The sequence below is a fragment of the Poecile atricapillus genome, chromosome 3 (assembly GCF_030490865.1).
Source record: "Poecile atricapillus isolate bPoeAtr1 chromosome 3, bPoeAtr1.hap1, whole genome shotgun sequence".
In the NCBI taxonomy this organism is placed as follows: Eukaryota; Metazoa; Chordata; class Aves; order Passeriformes; family Paridae; genus Poecile; species Poecile atricapillus.
In genome coordinates this window covers 23,978,288-23,998,303 of record NC_081251.1, presented here as the reverse complement: position 1 = coordinate 23,998,303, position 20,016 = coordinate 23,978,288, and the positions used below count along the sequence as shown (strand labels likewise).

Sequence of the window (20,016 nt, the reverse complement as noted above, 5' to 3'; positions counted from 1 at the left end):
CAGATCTTCAAATTATTTCTTTCCTATGTTTTTGATTTTGTCTTGCCTAATGTTCAACTTCCATGATACATCACAGCAACACTAGTAGTACTGCGGCACAAGAGTCTAGAGTAATAAGTAGTGGAAGGCTTTGCCTGCAAGTCGTTAAATATGTGTGATTCTCTTGAAATTCATTCTTTGTGTGCATTGTTATGAAATTATATGTGTCTTTTGTTAATCTTTAAGGTAATATTTCATTATTGTTTTAGTTCTATTAATGTAGTATAAAGAAGAAATATTCCATTTTCTTTAATGAACAAAATTAAAAATCAATTTCCAAGACATCTCATTTAGAAAAGTAATTTTAAAAGAAACGAGACTATAATTTTGAACTGTGTAAAAATCAATTAATGTTTTAGAGCACACAGTAGTCAAGGGTGATTTATTTAGCAAATTCAACTCAGTTTTCTAATGCAGCTTCTATTTTGTTTGTCTTGACCTTACTATCTCCATTTTCATGGTAGCACAGTAGGAAAATACATGAAGACCTAATGTTTCTTACAGAGGTTTTAATTTCTAATTTACTGTGTTCCCTTCTCCTCTGTACTAACATCTCATTTCAACTTGTTGGTTGCCCTCCCAGTACAGCGCCTTCAGTTCAGATTCCTGAATCTGGTGCTGACTACCAGGTACCCCTCTGTGGGAGTCTGTTTCCATGGAGGATGTTTTGCTTCTTTCTCCTCCAAAATCTGAATCACAACATGGGGCAGTGGGGCTCTGACTATGCTGCCGGAGAACCACACAGCCAAACGTCTCAAGTGCTCTGCAAAAATCTTCAAGGTCTTCCTTCAGCAGTGATAATATAACATGAGAAAGCAAGATCACAGGTGTTTCACAAATAAGTAAACTAAGGACATGGAGGCTAAATCACTTCCTAAGTGCCATACACATATGCAGAGCCAAAAATAGCAAATATATTATGCTTTTGAAAGTCTATAAATGAGACTATCAGGTAGATTTTACTTCTCTCGCTACTCAGTAGTCTTTAATAAATCCTTAACTGGCATAACCATAGTGACCTTCCTGAAATCACTGAAACTTTCCCAGTTTCCAGAAAGAGAAAACTAGTTCACCTTTTCTCTCCTCAGCAAAGGAAACAAAGCTTTTCATGCATGGGATCCCTGAGGATCTACCCCAAAAATATCTCTGTATTATCAGCCCTGTGTTCAGAACAAATCCAAAACAGCCCTATATCAGCCACTGTGAAGAAAATTAACTCTACCCCAGACAAAACCAACACAATATTTTATTAAGCTCGGCTGGTACTGAAATTCAGAGTAGGGCAGACACATACTTTAAAAGATTTCAGGGAAAACCTGTTGATTTTAACAAACACACCTTGGTGGGGCGTTTTTTCAGTCTGCCATTGAAATAGGAAAATGCAGATAGCCCAGCCTCCCTTTCCTATACTTCCCTGGTGCAACTGGTAAGCTCTCAGAGATACCAGCAATATTTGAAATGGCTGAGCACCATTTCTTCTGAAGTGATGGAGCAGACCCCTCTTTTGCTCACCTTTGTCTTATGCAGAGTAAGGAATATCTAACAGGTAAGCGGCGACTCAAAGATCCCTCAAAAGCTGCTGAGCTGTTCAATCAGTTTGGCTCTGGGAATATAGAGCCCGAGCTGGATCAGATGTACACACAGCAGAGTTACATGGCCATAAACTTGGTATGAGAGGAGACTGAGTAAAGCAAATCAGTCGCCACAAGCACGATTTGCTTGCTGCTAATGATGTCTCTGTAACATCACAGGCTACCTCCAAGCTAAACTTTCCACTGCCTTGCCGGCTTGCAAAACTTTTAATGGAACAAGTTTTTCTGGCAAAAGAACACTGATTTTTATCTTTAATGAGCAGCCTCTCTATCATTTAGCTTCAGGAAACAGCTTCCTGGTTGTAAACTGCTTGAGACTGCTGACAGCCAGGCAACTTCAAAAGCAGCCAGGAGCGACTTTCTTGCTAACTTTGGGAAGGAATTCAAAAATGCTGAAAGGTGCAGATGATTCTGTTATGGAGCAGGAGGTCTCTGCTTCCCGACATAAAGAAATGGCGAGTTGGGATATCAATGACATCAAACTTCCTCAGGTATGTGTCTGTCTCTTAGAAATTTATTTCTGACCATCAGTCATCTCCACCACTGATCTTAAATGCTTTCTCAGTCATCTGTGACTCAATACCTTTATTCTCTCTGTTACCTGGAGGTATGGAGGAGTGTTTTGCTAGAAAATACTGAGAAAATATTGACATTTCCATGCATTTCTCCTTATATGTATTATTGAAAGAGCTGTTGATCCATGAAAAGTAGCAATGCTGCAGAAGCATTGTTTTCACTGGTTGATTAGGTGCAGAGAAAGCAGAGGGAAAAAAAGTGCCTCCTGCTGTGGGTGCTAAATTAGAGCTGTCCAGGACTTGCTTTTTGCCCTGGGTAGTGCTTTTTGTGGGAGCACAGCACCCACAGCTGCCTTGCAACAGCAGGTCCTCAGTCTTGCTGCAGACTGGGCTCCAGCTCCAGAGCTCTCTTCCCACATGGAGGCAAGTCTTTTCACAAGCACCTAGGGAAACCTTGCTTCATGTTTGCCAAGGTTTGCTGAGAGGCACAACAGCAATCTTCCCCTCCCTCTGTCCTTTTCTAGTTCTCTTAGCTAAAAGTTTCAACCATGCTCTCCCCTGAAAGCCCACACACCCTGCACACCAATGTCACCTCCCTGTCCCTCAGCTCTGAATATTTCTGCCAGATTCCTCATGCTGCAGTCCTTCACCATCCAGCTCTGCCTTTCACCTCCCAGCCCTGCCCTCTTACTGGATCCCAGCCTCCTCCCTACTATGACAGTGCTGTTTGCCCAAAGCCTCCATGTTCCAGGATGTCCCCTGTCCCTGCCCTTCAACCCAAGGTCACCTTCACCTGCATTTCAGTCTGGAGGCTTCACTGACACTATCCAATGGCAAGAAATCCAGGGGAGCATGGGAGTCTTTCTCTTCTTGGTTGATGTTCTTACTGCTGTCATGGCTCTCAGTCCTGGGATTAGCAATTTAAAGGAAATTTCTACTTAGCTTTTGTATCCCTTACAAGAACTTTTCCCTCAAAATCATCATCAGGTATGATAGATGCTTTACAGCTTACTGCCTTTTACTGTATTGGCTGTACCCACTGCTATACACTGATGTGATAGGTATTTGTGTCTTCAGGGCTTTTTCCCAGTTTTATTTTTATTCCTTACTCTGTTGTCCTTGAGGGTTGGTGTTTGTTCAGGGGTGGTTTTTTTTGGTACTTCTTATTCTTTTCGGTTGGTTGGTTGGTTGGGTGAATGAGAACAAGCTCCTGGCCAGGCCTTCCTGATGCTCTGGGGCCTGTGAGGAGCCACAGTGATCTGTGATTTTTCCTGCCTTATCTGCCCTGCTCCCTCCTGACAACCAGCATCACCTGCCTGGTTGTTAGAGTCACCTAGGCTAGAGGAAACTCAGCAGAGATCCAGCTCTGCTCAGCTCCTGAGCAAGTTCTCTTCCCCAGCCTAAAATGTGTCTTGCTTTGCTCTTTCCACAGCATGTGAGCCACACAGACTGGTTTCAAGAATGGCCGGATTCCTATGTAAAACATATCTATAGCTCCGAGGATAAAAATGCTCAGAGGCACCACAGCAGCTGGGCAATGAGAAACACCAACAACCACAACTCTCGCATCTTAAAAAAATCCTGCCTCGGGGTGGTGGTTTGTGGCAATGACTGCTCTACCTTGGATGGGAGGAAGATCTACCTAAGACCAGCCATATGTGATAAAGCCAGGCAAAAACAACAGCGTGAGTACAAACATGGCAGTTCATTGTATGGCAGTTCATAAGTGGACACAAGATAGCAGAAATGAAAGTATAGGATACCCTTTGGATTCCTCAGCCTTCCTTCTGCCATTCCTTATATTCCAATGCAACTCTTGATTTGGAACAATGCATTTTACACTTCAATTCTTGGGGTGTAGTCATCTGCTTGTTTATTTTCTGGGTTTTTTCCTAATAATTTTTAAATCTCTATTTCTGATGGTTAGGGATTGGTTCCCAGCCTTCTCAAGCCAATTAGTGAGGGTACTGAGAAAGCTGTGCAGTGCAGTCAGCTCCCTGCCCTGCTGTTCCTGCCCACCTGAGTGTTGGCTTCACTATTGCACTGGCCCAAGGGTAACTCAGGAGGCAAGTCTAGCAGGAAAGAAGTTGCTCATAAACAGTGATGACTGGAAAATAGGCCCCACAGTCACGTCGCTGGAGCAAGAAAATGCAAATAGAGAACATGAGCTGCACACACATTTTTAACAAGACCATTCTGAACAATTGTGATTGCTCAGTAGAGCTAACACATACTGATTTCTCAATCTGATGTGCATTTTAGCTAAAGAAAGGTAATACTCAGGCGCTCACTGAGGCCAGAACAATGTTCTCTAGAAACACATATTCCAAACACTGTCAAGAGAAAAACTAAAACTGACCATGATAATAAATTATAAAAGAATCATTTAAATGTAATAACATTGTAATAGAAATAATTTTTCAAAGTTATATTTAATAAAGGACAGAATAAATGCAATGACTAGTTAATTTTTATTGATTTTTGCTTATGTTTGGAAGTTTTTTGCATCGTTTCTCTCAGTGTAATTTCTGAGCACCAAACCAGAAGTGGCAATCTGCTACCAATGAACCATTGTATCATATGGGATTCATCTAACTGCTGTTGTATAGAAAATGTTTCCCTCTATCCTTCCACCAGGGAAATGCTGCCCAAACTGCAATGGACCTCTGCGACTCCTTTCCTGCCGAGGCCATGGTGGTTACCCAGTTACCAACTTTTGGAGGCATGAAGGCCAATTCATATTTTTCCAGGTTGGTGTAAAATTACCTAACATTATGCAAGTTAATTTCAAAGACTGGTATTTTAAGTCTTATTTAGCAATTATATTTTTTGTTGTTCCAGCAAATAGAGATTATTGAATGTGACAATGTCAAATGACTGTAAGGAGAAAAAGAAATCACAAGATCCTTAAGTAACTTGATCTAACTATGAAGTTAGTCCTGCCTGAGAAGGAGGCTAAGCTAGAGGGCTGTTCCAGCCTAAATTAGCCTATGCTACTATGATTTTACAGCACAGTGTATTTTTTATTTAGGCTTCTGTGAGAACTTGTTGATTTTGAAGTGTTTTGCCTCAGGTACACAGGAACCAAAAAATCCTCAGAAGTCAGAAATACCATGTTATCTCTTCTCCTTCTCCAAGGCAGTACACATAATCATGAGGCAACCTTGGAACAGGAAATGGTTGTACCCAAGGGACTGTCTATGGAAAATGCCATCTGATTATTATATGTAACTAATATCTGGAACACAGTGTATGCAAGTGTAGAAATAATGGGCACTATTTCTAGAAGCTGTAGTCCTAGTTTAGTAACATAACCACTTTTCTGCTTTCCAGTCTTTCACTCATGTGCAGGCTAAATAAAATTAATTCTCTGTGGAAGCTAATGGAAATTAATGTTCAGATAAACATGCCTAAACTGTGAGAAAAATTAAAGTGACTGCAGGGACATTGTAGCCAAGCTGCAGAAGACCTCTTGGCTTCAGGTGGAGCTCTACTGGGGGGACTGTCTTCTACAAATAAAGGTGGTGCACTGATTTTATGATTTCAGAGGGTTTCAACCCCATCCCACTTCATCTGGAATATGTTTATTGTTTGAGCTCACAGTAACTAAATCCTATTAAATACAAAGCATTAAATTAGGCCATAATGTGTGATTTTGGCCTTGTTATAAATTCTACTCCCTTAAGATTATTAACAAGGTTGCTTCTACCTTTAATATACCATAATTACCTTCTGAAGTCCAAAGGAGCTCATGACCACCCACGTCCAGAAACAAAACTAGAAACAGAAGCAAGAAGATCAATGCAAAAATCAAAGACAGCTTTTTCTCCATCTTCTCTAAGACTAAAAAGAATCCAGGAGACTGAGGTAACTCTTGCTATTGGTCAATGACATTTTGGTTAAAAGGTCTGTGGTTCAAGGCAGGGTGGAGGCTATCTGGGCTTTGGGTCTGGGTGGGAGCAGGTTTTACATCTCAACATTCTCTATGCCCATGATCAGGTCAAGAAGGACCAGGGCTGTCCTGAGCATCCTGCTTTCCTTAGCTCTGTCATCCACTGCCAGCACCCCCTTTCCAGAGCAAATTTGTGCCTGGTGGCAGCAGGAGATGGCATCTACACTGGTAAACAAAGCAGGGCTGCAGAGCAGGCTAAGTTCCATCACCATTCATGTGGAACTTCCTGTGAATGAGTTTCTGCCCATTGCCTCTTGTCCTATTTATTGGCACTACCGAGAAAAGGAAAGGCAACCTCCACCTCTACTTGTTCCCCTTGAGTTTTGGCAAGGTTAAGAAGGGGAAAGTGCATAACCTGTACCTAGTTCGAAGGCAGAAAAATGCTTTGAAGGACTTTCTGAAGCATTGATGTTAAGACATCAGCTCTGATAGGTGTGGAAACTTGTGAAAGCATCTCCAGAGATCCTTGAGACTGCTGTATGCCTGATGGAGGGAATCCCAGTGGATTCACCTTCCTTGCAAAGGCTGTGTTACACTCACTTGTCATCAGTATTCACATGCAGTTTGTCTTTTGATATGTTAGGGGTGGAACATTCCCCCAATGTGGTGTTATGGATAGTAATCCATGTCCTTCCAGCCACAGACAGAAGGGATAATTGCTCTGGGTGGGGACAGATTTCGTAAGTGGAGCACATGCAGAAGCAAGGGGATCTGGGAACCCAAGAAGCAGATAAAATGTGCACACAGGAAGTTAAACCCATTTGAATAGAATGTGAATTTAGAAGCTGAAGTTATTTCTACTGGATATACTCAGGAGGACACTAAAAACCAGAACGTCTTGACACAAGTGCCTGGGAACAAAAGCATAAGAAAAAACAGCTGATCTGTCTAATTGTCTAACAAATACAGCAACAATCCTTTTCCTATCACTGGTTTAGATCTGTCTCCATGAACACTTATGTAGTTTCCACCTAGGAAATATTATTGAGTCACGTGGCTTCCTTTCTTTTATAACTGAGCCGACTGGTCAGGCTACTTGTTTAGGTCAAGTAAACATGCCTTCATCTTTCCCTTCCTAAAACATCTTCCTGAAGCTTTCATTTTCAATTGTGTGTGAGTAGAATGCCACAAATGTCTAATAGTAGAGCCTGCTCTTCAGCTGTTCTGACTCTGTACAGTCAGACCATTAATCCTTTCCAGTTCATGGCTGTCCAGAAGGTTTTCCCTGGGAATAACCCATCGTATTAGTGCTTTGCCAAGCTGGCTATGGTACAACTAACTCAGGAGTCTGTTTTGTCACACAGAACCTGTGTCGCTCAATCTGCAAAAATATATTTCAAAAAGATGCAGTTTTAATGCGTTCAATCTGCAAAATGCATTCTGAAAAGATTCAGTTTTAATGTGCTCACAATAGATCAGGGAGGAGAACTTTAGGAAAAGGTATGAGCCCAAAACAGAGCAAATTATATATTAGGATGGTCTCTCTATGGCATCTGTGGTGGATCTGTAGCTGAAGGTGGGCTGGGTCCTACACCAGATTGTTGGAATTTTTTCTCATGGTGACTGGAGAACAACTGAAAGGAGCTTTGCTGCGCCAGCAGTCTGCAAAACCACTATAATTAAATGGATAAAAAAACAGAATTATAAAGAAGAGAGACCTGTGAGCACTCCCCAGAAATTAGTTTTCTATAAGGAATTAAAGTTTGCATAATTATAATCCAATAATTGGGGCAATTAAAGAAGTTGTGAAATATCCAGAACAGAAGACCCAGAAGAATAATTCTTGTGTGCCGATCCCTACCTGAACGAAATTTCTGTTTGTGGGGTAAAAAAATGTAAAGATAGGAAAATTTATTACTTAGAAATAGACTCTAGAAGAGCTGAAGAAGAATATTTTTGTAGCTAAAAGATCATTTCAAAACAATCAGTACTAAAAAATCATACTTAGCTTTTCCAATATCCATAGAAAAAAAAATCTGTGGTGTCAAATGTATTAGCATAATTTCATTTTTAAGTCCTTCTTCAGTATATGCTGGCAGTGGACCCTAAGGGCTGTGAATGCAGAGTCTAAACAACTCTTTCAGTGTAAAACAGGCTTTGGCCAAAAACTACTGAAACAAATCCAGAGCCAAGAGCTGGGAGCCTTGTTTAGTTTGCCTCTACAGCCCTTGGGCACCCGCATGGTGGGGGAGGCTCTGCTGTGCCATCTGCTTTGTTACCTGTGTTCACAGAACCACAGAATGGTCAAGGTTGGAAGGGATATCTAACATCATCAAATCCAACCATCGTGTTAGTTGAGTGCCTTTATAAGCAGCTCACAGAGGAGAGGTGCTACACCACACCTTGTTTTACTAACCCATGCCTTGCTTTCCCAAGTCTCTGGCAGGTGCAGTGCCAACACAGGAGCCTTTGCTTCTTTCCAAGCCGGATGCTCACATGCCGCCTGCCAGTTTCAGGGGACATTTGAGAAAAAGCTCCCAGGAGCCAATGCTGAGCAGCTGCTCTGGGCAGCTTTCATACCCAAGGACATCTGGGGAGGATGGGACCTCCAGAGAGGCACCAACCTGGAGCCGAAGCCTGTCCCTCAGGAGGACCCCCGGAGCCGAGAGGCTGTGCAGTGTCCCTGCTGTGCCCAGCACAGCTCCTCCTCCCCGTCAGTGCACCCACCTCAGCACCCAGCATGTCCTGCCCCTCACAAAGGGTGCCCATGACCCCTTCAGGTCCGACGTGGGCCCTTTGGGAGATGGATCCTGTGGGGAGAAATCCCCACTGACCTACAGTGGCAGCTGCCTCTCTCTGCCGCCCTACCCCGCGCCTCAGAGAGGGCCGTGCCTCATGGCGAGTGGGGCACAGCCTCACCGACAGCTCCTGCTGCCTCCAAGGGGAAGCGAAGGAGACAGAGGTGGCAGAGGGCACCAAGTCTGTCTCAACTACTGCAACAACGACATGTTTTTTAACCTGTACCCATTACAGTGACTGGGTTCAAACATCCCTGCTCGCTCCTCCTCTGGATATTGGTCCAATTCTCCATCTCTGTGGCAGCACAGATGTGAAAATGCTACCACAGCTGGTCTCACTCTAGCTCCTCTTGCAGACCCCAGAAGGGGCTTTCATACCTGAAGGCTTGTCTTTTCTCCTTTGTATTTAACAGTCTTATTTCCCCTCACTGTTTCATGGATCTAATAAAAGCTATCAGCTCCTCTTACAGACTGCCTCGCTGCCATTGTGGTCTGGTAGCATTTCAACTCTCCTTAACACACAGCTTGTTCAAGCCTGTGGGACTGGGGAAGTTGTCCATGGATGATCTCGAGGACCACAATTGTCATGAGCAGCCTTCTGCACTCTTCCAGCCTCTTCACGCAGTCCCTCTTCAAACCTAAGTCCCTGCACTGCACCAGCCTTGCACCTGTGTTGTATAGAGCTGGATGCAGGACTTCACATGGGATTTCATGAGGATGGGGAGAAGCCTCCTCCTCCTCCTCCACCTGTGGCCTCATTTCTTTTGATGCAGCCCAGGGTATGTTTGGCCTTCTGAGCTGCATATGCATACTGCCAGATCGTGTCCAATACACCAACTGTCCTAAGTTCTTGTCTGCAGGGCTGGACCCAATTTTATATATGTATATATTCAAGGCGCCTTGCTGATTTTTCCAGGCACATTTCATTTCTTTCATTGCAGACTGTAAAGAACCCTTCAGCATTTGTTCCATACATCACCCCCATTGCTGACCAGTACCATAAGCTGTATTTCAGCAGGACCTGTCAGCTCTCTACAATTCTTTAAAATACTAGGGTTCCAAATGGGAATTTTCTTGCCTGAGCTTAACTGGCTCAGATACCTTTGGCAAAGATTCCTTTACCTTTTCCCATAACTTTGCATGACTTTGCTGCATGACTGGCCTCTGCTGCTCCCTGGACCAGGCTTCAGGGGCCACCAACCTGGAAGACACTGACACACACCCCTGCTGCCACCTCTATCAGGAAGAGCTGAGGGATGTCATGTACAGCGATGTATGGAGCCGCATTTCAAGATTGGTTCCGTTATCCACCAAAGGGAGAATCCACCTTTCATTGGGATGAGTCTGGGAGGGCAGTATTACAAAACAAGTGGCAATAAAAACTTCACAGTAAATCAATATCACGTATTCAGTCCTAGTTGTTTTGTTTTTGTTTTGTTTTGTTTTTTCCTTAATTGTTATATTTTTTGGATTATCTCTTTTTTTTTTTTTTTTTTTTTACTTTGGAATATATTAGTTGCTAGGGAAACCACTCTCCTGGTGACGGGTGTAGTTCAGAGACATTTACAAGACAAGAATGAATTGTATTTATAGAGTGTTTCAAAATGTTTATTGGAATTTGTGAAACGGGATGCACAGGGATTTGTTTTAAGTGGAAAAAAATCTAAATGTAGATCACAAAATAACAGTGTACTATTGTACATGAAAGTCAACTCACCAAACTTGTTTTTTAGTCAGTGAGTTACTCCCACACTAATTCCAAACTTGGCATGTTTTATGATTTTTCAGATCATTAACTCGAAAAAGGAAACTTTGATCAACATTTGTAACAAGCTCTAAGGAAAAATAAGAGAAATTAATAGGAGCCATGAACACTTGTGCTTCAGGAGATGAGCTGCAGGACTGGGGACAGGCAAGGCCCCTGGGGCTGGTGTCCCATAGCTGGGATTCCTCAAACCGGCCATACAGGTGAGGGACCGCTCAGGGCATGGCCCCTGCCACAGGCATCTGGCTCTATCTTGTCTTTCCTTGGGATTCCTTGCCTCTCCACTGCAATGCTGCCAGCATCACCTCTCAGCAGTAGTGCCATTCAGATGCATGGCCGGGAGGCTCCTTGGTAATTGTTTCCACACCAAAATTCTAACAGTTCCCCTTACACTCACCAAACACTTCCTCTATTTTTAGAAACTTCCAGTAAAGGGGATTTGATAACCAATCCTGTTCCGTGGCATCTCTGTTCCAATCCCAGCTGTTAACATTTTTTTCACTCATCTGATTTTCTTTCCTGCAAATCAACCATTTCTTCAAGTCTTTTAAGATGGGTAGCATCCAGTTACTAAGTTTCACAGGCTTCCTAAAGGTCTATTACAACCAAACCTCCCTAAAAGATAATTATCTTTCTCCCTGCCTGAGAAGGAAGAACCTTTTTGTTGGTTTCCCTTTAAGTCTGAATCAAAAGGTTTCCAAAATGAAACCTATTCCTGTGATCTCAGGTCCCCTCAGTAGCTCCCTGCCGTAGAGGAGCCATGCCTTCTTGCAGCTTCCATGCTTGCAATCCTGCACAAGCAGGACTGTCCTGCAGTTTGGGGGACCCCCAGCCGCTCATCACACACAGCCTGCTTCCAACAGAAACACATTTCAGCTCAAGGAGGACAGGTTATTCATTTTTAAAAAGGAGGAAACAAAACCTTTATGCTTTTTATAAGGTTAAACACAGAAAGCCTTTCCAGATTTATAACCTACCAGTGTAATTTTGACATTTCCATGCTCTTGAAGGAATTTCTGTGCTGGCAGCTACTCCCTCCACTTTAGGTACATTCAGCATGGTGGGTCAATACAGCACCAAATTTATCTCTGGCTTGAAATACAAAGATACAGATCCCATCTCTGACCTTCACAAAAGTTAATTGTTCAGTGTGTTTGGGATATGTGTAAACAAACATATATGTATAACTGCTTTATGCCTCTTTTAACCTGCTCTAAGGTACTGTGCCCAGCTGGGCAGTGATAAGAACAGTAGAATCATAGAATGGTTTGTGTTGGAAAGGGACCCTAAAGATCATTTAGATCCAAACCCCACTGCCATGGGCCAGGACACCTTCCACTAGAGCAGACTACTTAGAGCCCCATCCAGGCCACCTCTAGGTACTGGAAGGTGCTATAGTATTATGCCAGAGCTTCCCCTCCTGCAAGCTGAACAGCCCCAACTCTCGTAGCCTGCCTTCATAGAAAAGGGGTTCCAGCCTGTGATCAGCTTAGTGACCTCCAGTGGATGCATTCCAACAGGTCCATCTTTCTTGTGTTGGGATCTCCAGAGCTGGATGCAGCACTCCACTCTAGGTGGAGTCTCACGAGAGCATAGTAGAGAGGGAGACTCAGAGGTGAAAGAGCACTGGATGCATGATCCTCTGGTCCTATATTTAAGAAAATATAATGAACATTCAGGTTGTTCAGATTAGCTTCATGAAGAAACACTAGTTGATTTATGAAGATCCACCCACAGGTAACCCTGTAACCTTGTTCTCTTCTGCAGAAAAGAGTTTTCTGCAAGGCCCAGGTGCTGCAAAACATTCAGGAGCCAGCAGAGATGCAAGGAGATCAGGATGTGGATGATTACACAGGCAAAATGGTTTGTTCTGGCTTATTGCTGTTTCTGATGGCCATAGCTACTGCCAAAGCTAACACAAATCCCCATACATGGCATGGATGATCTACACTACATTCCTGAGGTCTTAGCTCTGAAAGCACTGGCCTCAGTATCTAAGGGCTAATTTCTTGGGAGCAATCTCTTGCTCTGAAGCAAGTATTTTTATATAGAAGGGTTCTTTTGAGTCCATCAGAGCACTACGGTGTTCCTCAGAATCCGGCATTAGCCAGTCTGTATCTTACAGAAACATCTGTGTTTGGAGGATTTTGACTCATGCAGCATTTAAAGGTGAAATAGACATATAATGATAAGGAACTACTTAAACAGTACAACGCAGAAACTGCACACCTGAATTTATTGCTGTATTTATCCTGAGAACATCAAATTGAGAAAGGGTAATGTTTTTTGTATCAGTCACACCAAAGGGGAAATGAGAAAGCAGAACAGAGATTTGGCCCACATCTCTCCAGCCCTGGGAACACACACTGTTTCTTCTGGCTTTCCTCTCCCCAGGATCTCTGCCTTTGCATGTGAAAAGAATTGCAGATCAGACTGAGCAAAGACATACTTTCCTTTTCAACCCCTTGTACAAAGCCCTGCCCCTGGGGAGACTGGCAAGGCTATGGACAATTTTGTACAATATGGTCTTAAATGCATTCTCTATATTTTTAAATGAAACAAGGTTGTCAAACTTCTGGTGGTGGAAAAGACTCCAGCTGAGGAAGCTTTAGGGAATACACCTTGATTCATTGCAGAGACCTTTTCTTTCCTTGTGGTCTTTGGGATATTTAGTAATCTGTGTGTCTGGTACTCCTGGCAATTTTTCCTCTGTTTTCCCTCAGGGTAGTAATTTGAGGCTTTTTAATAATTATTGTCAAGGAGTCAGTGTTTTACTTCATTGCAAGCAGTATGTAGAAGCGGCCCCTGTGGTGGATGTCAGCAGGGATATGGCCAGGAAAAGGTGCTGTAATAAATTATGATCAGTCAGCAGAGATTGCACGAGTCGGGTTCAACTGCTTTGGGTGTTTAGATGTGCAATTCCAATTGCTATTCATGTTCTGCTATGATTACTGAGTTGCATCTATTTTACTCTGGCACCAGCAGACTTCCTTAATTTTTCTTTTAAAATGAACTGCATCATTTTCCCATCTTCCTCAGCCTCTCCTCGGTCCCAAAGCCATGTAAATCCTCTTCCTCCCTAAGCTTCTAAGGGGTTTTTGTCTTTCACAAGGTGAACTTCCCCAACACTATTCATCTCCTGAAGCAAGGAGGACTCACCATTAATGCAGGGGAAACAGGTTAGGGAGCACTTAAGCAAACGCAACATGGTTTCTAAGCCCATGGGCCCTGAAGGGATGTACCCATCAACACAGAGGAAGCTGGCAGGTGGTATTGTGAGGTCACTCTTAATCATCATTGAAAAGTCATGGTGATTGAGAGAGTCTGAAGACTGGAAGAAAACAATGTAATTTTTGTCTTTGAGGAGAGCAAGGAGGATCTGGGAAACCACTCACTGCCCACCTACACCTTGAAATGTGCAAAGGTAATGAAAAAAATCCTCTTCATAACTCTTTGCAAACACATTGAAGACGAAAAAGTGATTAAGGCCAGTTAGCATAGATTTATGAAATCGTGCTTAACTAACCTCAGAGCAGTCTACAGTGAGAGGACTGGCTTGGTGGATGAGGAGAAAGCAGTAGATATTTTTCACTTTGTCACTAGTCTACCTTTCAGCAGTCTTCAAAAACATCCTCAGACACAAGCTGATGAAGTGTGGGATCATTAAGTAGACAGTGAGGTGGACTGAAACCTCTGCTATTTTGTGATTCTGGTAACACTTAGGATCAGCCATAGCTCTTCTCATACCAGACAGCTGCAGTCTCCAGATGTTTCTGTTTGAATTTGTCATATGCAGTGTGGCATATCTGGAAAGTCATCTGAAATGTATCATATGAAAGACACCTGGGGGAGCAGGACACAGCCTTTGTGGCCCTGAAGACAGCAGCATCGGCAGTGTGATTGCCACAAGCATGCTTTGTTCTCCTTGTTGGATTATTTGATTTCTCTGAGCAATGTGAAATGATCTTCTGTACAGTGCAGATAATCTTTTCAGGGACAGGGCAAGTGAGGAAGCTCTTTGGCCAGCTTTTAACTCTGAGGTAATTTCTGTTGTTTCCAGTTAGTAAGTGAGGAAGCAGAACTGTCTTGGAGGGCATGTCTCTGATGAATGTTTTTCATTTCTCAAAATCAGTTGTGCCAAGACTTAAACTTCACATCTTTTGGCAATTGTATCATCAGTGATTTGGCTTAAGTATTCTGTTTCCAAGGGTTGCCCAATCTATTTGTTCTTCTGAAGACAGTCATAAATAATACAAACTACAGCACTAGAGTGTCCTCTTTGCTCAGTGCTTTCTGTACCTGGTGGAAACTGTTAAGCAAAGGTCAAGGCCACGGGGCAACTGGGCCTCCAGTTCCTTTTTGTTTCTAGAGGAGATAGCAATATCCTGTGGCAGGATCAGGTCCCTCACTCCTTCACCCCCAGCAGAATGTCCCTGCCAGGATATGGCATGGACCACTTGGTGGGGCCTTCTGTCCCAAACACCAGCTGAGGAGGGGAGGCACAAGGACATGCTGCTGACCTCATGTCTGCAGCTTCTCCCCTGGCACCTGCAAGTGTCAGGGTGAGGTGGTGGCAGCCTTATACTGGACTCTGGCACCTACAGCAATGAGTAATGACTGCCACAAGAGCAGCTGTGGCCAGCCTAATGTCTGTGAATACTATTGGGTGTCATGAAAAGCTGTTTGCCAAACATCCAGATTTTCTTTGCTCGAGTCAGAAGTCAAGGTCAGGAGGAAACAACCCTTATCTTCAGTACAGACCAGCAATGGCTGTGGGCAGAGCAGGATCCCTGGGGCAGGGCCCTCCAGCAAAAGCAGCAGTATATGTCAGGGCAGAGAAGGGTCAGCTCATGTTCATTGCCTATAGACTTCCCTGATTCCCCACAGAGAGGAGTGGGATTCCCTGCCTGAGAGGCTGGAGACAGTAGGACAAGGGGGTACATATGGCATGACTAGAGACTCAGTGACTCCTGCACTTGGAGGAAAATCTAGGGGCAGGAGGAGAGCAGGAGAAAGAAGAATCAATGTCTGGTCTTGGGATGGGTGAATACAGGATGAACAAACAGACCTTGGCCAAAGTGAGTTAAAATAAAAAGTAAATGGATGGTGCCTTGCCAGTTTACTCCACTGAAGTCAATGATACATATTGGTCTCTGTGTGCACAGGAGAAAACTGTAGCTCAGACTGTAATTCTGCCCTGACCTTCCTGCACTTTAATGCATTTAATCACCCCACCAAGAAGGACAGAACTTGCCAGAAGTCCCAAACAATACTTGCAAAGAGCCACCCCTGGAGAAATAAAAACCAAAAGTTGCATCCTCTTTGGATGGGTTAGTGCTTGGCGCTCCAAGGCAGGAAGCCAGTGGAAAGCCCCAGCCAGCGGAGCAGGTATAGCAGCTCCCTGCTGATGGGGATTCCTGGCAGAGGGCAGGATTACTGGCACAGACCACCATCACACCAGCAGCATTATGGAGAGTGACAGATCAAAGCAGTGAAACACACAAAGCTCACCTGAGGAGCACCAACCAGCAGGTTACAGGGCTGCTGCTAATCTGCTCTCCTCTCTTCTTCTTGCTCAACACACAATGCCCCACTGGGAATGGGCAGAAGGAAATTTTAAAACCAGTTCAAGCAAGGTTTTATTGTTTTATAGCTCAATAGTTAATAATAGTTGTGTAGCTAATTTAACAGGGGTTCTGGTGTTACTTTAACTTAACTGAGGCACTTAGACTGAGTACTCCATTGCAATAATATTAAAACTCTTGTCAGGCACCAGCCTCCTCTTGTGAACTTCCAGAAAATGCTCCTTTATATATATCCAAAAAGATATTGAATTATTTACAGCTTAGCCCTGCTTCCTCCCAGTGTCTTATGGAGCCCTTCCTTAGGGACCAGAGGAGTTTGCCTCACTTGTTAAATTATCTGTTAACATTCCCTGTTAATGCCTTTATTACTGACATAGTGCTCACAAGCATGTGTGTGTCCTTCCTGCAGCATGGCAGTGAGTCCCAGAGCCACAGCCCGGCAGCAGGAGAGTGCTGCTCCACAGCACACAGCAGCCGGGCTGGGGTGGCCTCGGCAGCTTGGTGAGGTTGCAGACTCTCCACACAGCAGATCCTGCCTGACCCCATGAAAAAGGTCTGGTTTGCTCTTTCCTGTAAAACTCATGCTTTCTCAGAAGGTCCTTTCTAGACACCGACTGAGGGAGTGCTTCAGTATTTTTAAAAAGCTAGTCTCTTGAAAGCCCTATTTTTGTAAGAGAAGAAAACCTCATTATTCAGCAAGAAGCTTAAAGTTTTTCTTGGCCACCCACACCCCCTCAAAAAACTCATATCTACTCTTCTCCAAGCTGGATCACTCATTCATACTGGAAACCTGGTGTCCTGGAATCCAGACAGCCTCCTCTCTCCCACCTGTCATTGCACGGAGTGGATTTATGGTTTTCCACGCTTATTCTCAAAGTTTAATTTCACTTTTGAAAGCTCATGCAAAACTTTACCTGTTTGATTAAAATCTTGGTTTTACATGGCAGAAATTGTGAAGCTGGGCTTGGCTTTCTCTGCCAAGCTCTCCCTTGTAAATTCTTTGGGTTCTAGTAATGGAACTGCATTAAAGTATTATAAAGATCATTTGTGAAAATATAAATAAAACATGAAAATAGATGTTGTACAGCAGGCTTTCTTCCCATGGAGATACCAGAAATGTGTCTCTTTCCCCCATTGCCTTTCATCAGCAGCACTTGGTGCAACTGAATCTTTGGTCCATCTGTCAAATTTATTTCAAAATTGGTCAGCAAGTTCAAAGCTTTAGCTGGAATCTCTCAGGCATGACAAGATGACCGCTTAACATTCATTTTGTTAGAGAACCGTATAAAAGGCTCTATGGAGGCATCTGGACAGTCTGAATTGATGGCCCAAGGCCAATTGCCTGAGGTTCAACAAGGCCAAACGCTGGGTCCTGCACTGGGGTCACACCAACCCCAAGCAGAGCTACAGGCTGGGGGTGGAGTGGCTTGTTCTGTTAGGTCTTTTGGAAAACCTTAACTTAGGCTTACTGTAAACCTGGGGTAACCTCTTCTCTGTTCAGGTGCTGTAAGTTTAAACTTGGTTACAATTTTTCTATAGCAAATCATCTTCAAGGCCTGATGAGAAGCTGAGCTGCAATTTTAGGACAAGATGATCAGGAATGCTGCCGTGCTGAAGCTCAGTGATCACCAGTTGATAACAGTGTGCCTCATTGTTATTTTTTAAAATTCCTGTGGACATTAGTAATGACATGCTGACAATACACTGTATGATTATGTTCTCATAAAAGACTCTAATTTGAGTCCTTCAAGAAGAAAGAAGAAAAACTTGATTCACTGTGTTGCACACACCCATACAAATATTCATCTTACCATCAGATTACTTTTTTGTGGTAGTTTTTCAGGTTCTACAGAATTTGGTGGGGTTTTATGTGAAATGTTTAAAACGACACACTTTTTAATGAGGGAGCAGGTTTCAAACAAAACTGTTAGCAACTGTGTTAGCCCCCCACAATCTTCCCCCTCTATTACCACTGGGAAATGTGGCTGACTTTAATATCTGTCAGTTTATTTTTCTCAGACTTTACTTGCCAGATCACCAACTGTCTAGACACTGTCAATTACTAATATGTGTACTCTCAGTATCTTCTTTCTCAATATTTTTGTGATGAAATTTACAGGGAGAACAGATCTAACCCACTATATTCATGTTTGTCATTTAAAGCAGATGCCAAATCATGCAAAACAAATTGAAGACCTTTGCATTATTCAAAGTACAGAAGTTGTGATAAGCACTCTGAACCCCAAAGATCTTCTTGAAGACCTTATCCAATTGTATAATAGGAACAATATTTTCCTTGGGTATCCCCGTCCACTCCCCAAAAAAACCAGTGAGGTGTGGGAAGGCCACACCCATTGGGATAAACCAGCTAGTAAAACCCCCTAAAGCCCCTGATATATATACTCTTAATGAAAACTGGTTGTAACTGATTATTACTTTCCTACACATTTGTCAATTTTTCTTTATATGAAGACATTTGTATATTTTACTCTACATTAAGCCACTGAATCCTATTCCTCATCCCTGAGGTGCCTGCTCCTCAAGTTGCCTTTAGCAAAAGTCAGCTCTTTTTGTGAACACTGCTTGAGTCAGGAGGCAACAAAAAATGGGTTCTAGGAGGAAAAAAAAATATTTTGTAAGTTTTTTTCCATTGAAAGCTGAGAGCTAATATTTTATTAGCTGAGCTGATAAAACTTAATGCCCCTATAAAATATCTTAACTGGCCATCCCAGGTTAATAGACTCTGAAGTGTGAAGTACTAGGTCTAAACCGAATTTCTTATCAGCATAGATAGAAAGGAGCTGCCTGAACGCTCCTTGCATTAAGAAACTCCTACAGGATCCTCTTAAAGATATGAGAAAGGATTGCTCCTTTTTGCTCCCCAAAGACAGCAAGTGATGCAACATCAGACTTTGGTAGAGATACACACCTTCAGCTCATGGGTTCACCTCTGCTCTCACTGATGCACCCCATTCACATCCATGTTTACTAGTTTTACAGGGGTTCTGGGGAGATATTTGTTATTCCTTATTAAAGCTGTTCTATAACAAATAGATAACTTGCAGATACTGCAGGGCAGGATGTCCAAAACCCCTCAAAACATGTCTGCTTGGCCCAGGCTGGGGCAACCAACCTTGCCCCAGCAAACTTAGACTGAACAGAGATGTTCAGAGCAGGGCAGGGACTGAAATGATGACCCCTGCCTTGCGAATGTACACTCTCCAAGTGGCACTTCTTTTCAGTGCATCATCCTTCATCATATAACTTTTCATACTGGCTGCCTCAGATCCCATTTGGAAGCCATGATTCTGTGGTTCAGGTAACTAATATCCCTTCTAAGAACTGGCCTTTCTGTTTATTCCCATTCAGTTGTGTTACTGTGAATGTCTTCCTAGTGCAGAAACATCACATGAATACTTGCCAGGCTAAATGCAATGTGGAATAATTGCTTAGTCCATTTCCTCTATTTTTCCTGGAATGTTCTCAAACTTAAAATAAGTTGTAGGGGACACACTGTGGCAAGCCACCTCACAGTACAAGACAACAGTGTGCACCACCCCAGGAAACACTGGAAGCTACATCCCAAAGCTCTTGTTTAGTACTAAGCTGCAACAACCTGCAGGGGCAGCACTACCACAGGAATAAAATAAAATTTTTAAAAAAGAGGAAAAAATCAAGCAGACAAACTCCTTTGAAAAACAAACAAACAAAAAAAAAAGTTTGCAAACTAAACCAGGCAGAACTTTTGTTTTAGCAACTTTACCAATCTCTTGCCATCACAGAAATAGAATTAATTAAAAGACATTTACTTAGTGTGTAATTTTAGTATG

General features: G+C 43.0%; 2 protein-coding genes across 3 annotated transcripts in view; one reads left to right on the top strand and one right to left on the bottom strand.

The window, feature by feature from the left end:
- Nucleotides 1–20,016, bottom strand: part of FBXO9 (F-box protein 9) — a 54,220-nt gene that overhangs the window by 12,269 nt on the left and 21,935 nt on the right. The gene's annotated exons all lie outside the window — the stretch shown is intronic.
- GCM1 (glial cells missing transcription factor 1) lies at nt 1,863–10,282 on the top strand. Its single transcript, XM_058834636.1, has 5 exons — nt 1,863–2,122; nt 3,579–3,831; nt 4,784–4,896; nt 5,885–6,013; nt 8,475–10,282. Exons 1-5 carry the CDS (start codon nt 2,021–2,023, stop codon nt 9,072–9,074), a joined length of 1,197 nt encoding a protein of 398 aa, XP_058690619.1. The 5' UTR covers nt 1,863–2,020; the 3' UTR covers nt 9,075–10,282.

Bases quoted from the DNA above. Each gene is read 5' to 3' on its own strand.
- GCM1 (XM_058834636.1), top strand. From the start codon at position 2,021: ATGCTGAAAGGTGCAGATGATTCTGTTATGGAGCAGGAGGTCTCTGCT. The intron at 2,123-3,578 runs GTATGTGTCTGT...CTCTTTCCACAG, and splicing joins ATGACATCAAACTTCCTCAG to CATGTGAGCCACACAGACTG. The intron at 4,897-5,884 runs GTTGGTGTAAAA...TACCTTCTGAAG, and splicing joins GCCAATTCATATTTTTCCAG to TCCAAAGGAGCTCATGACCA.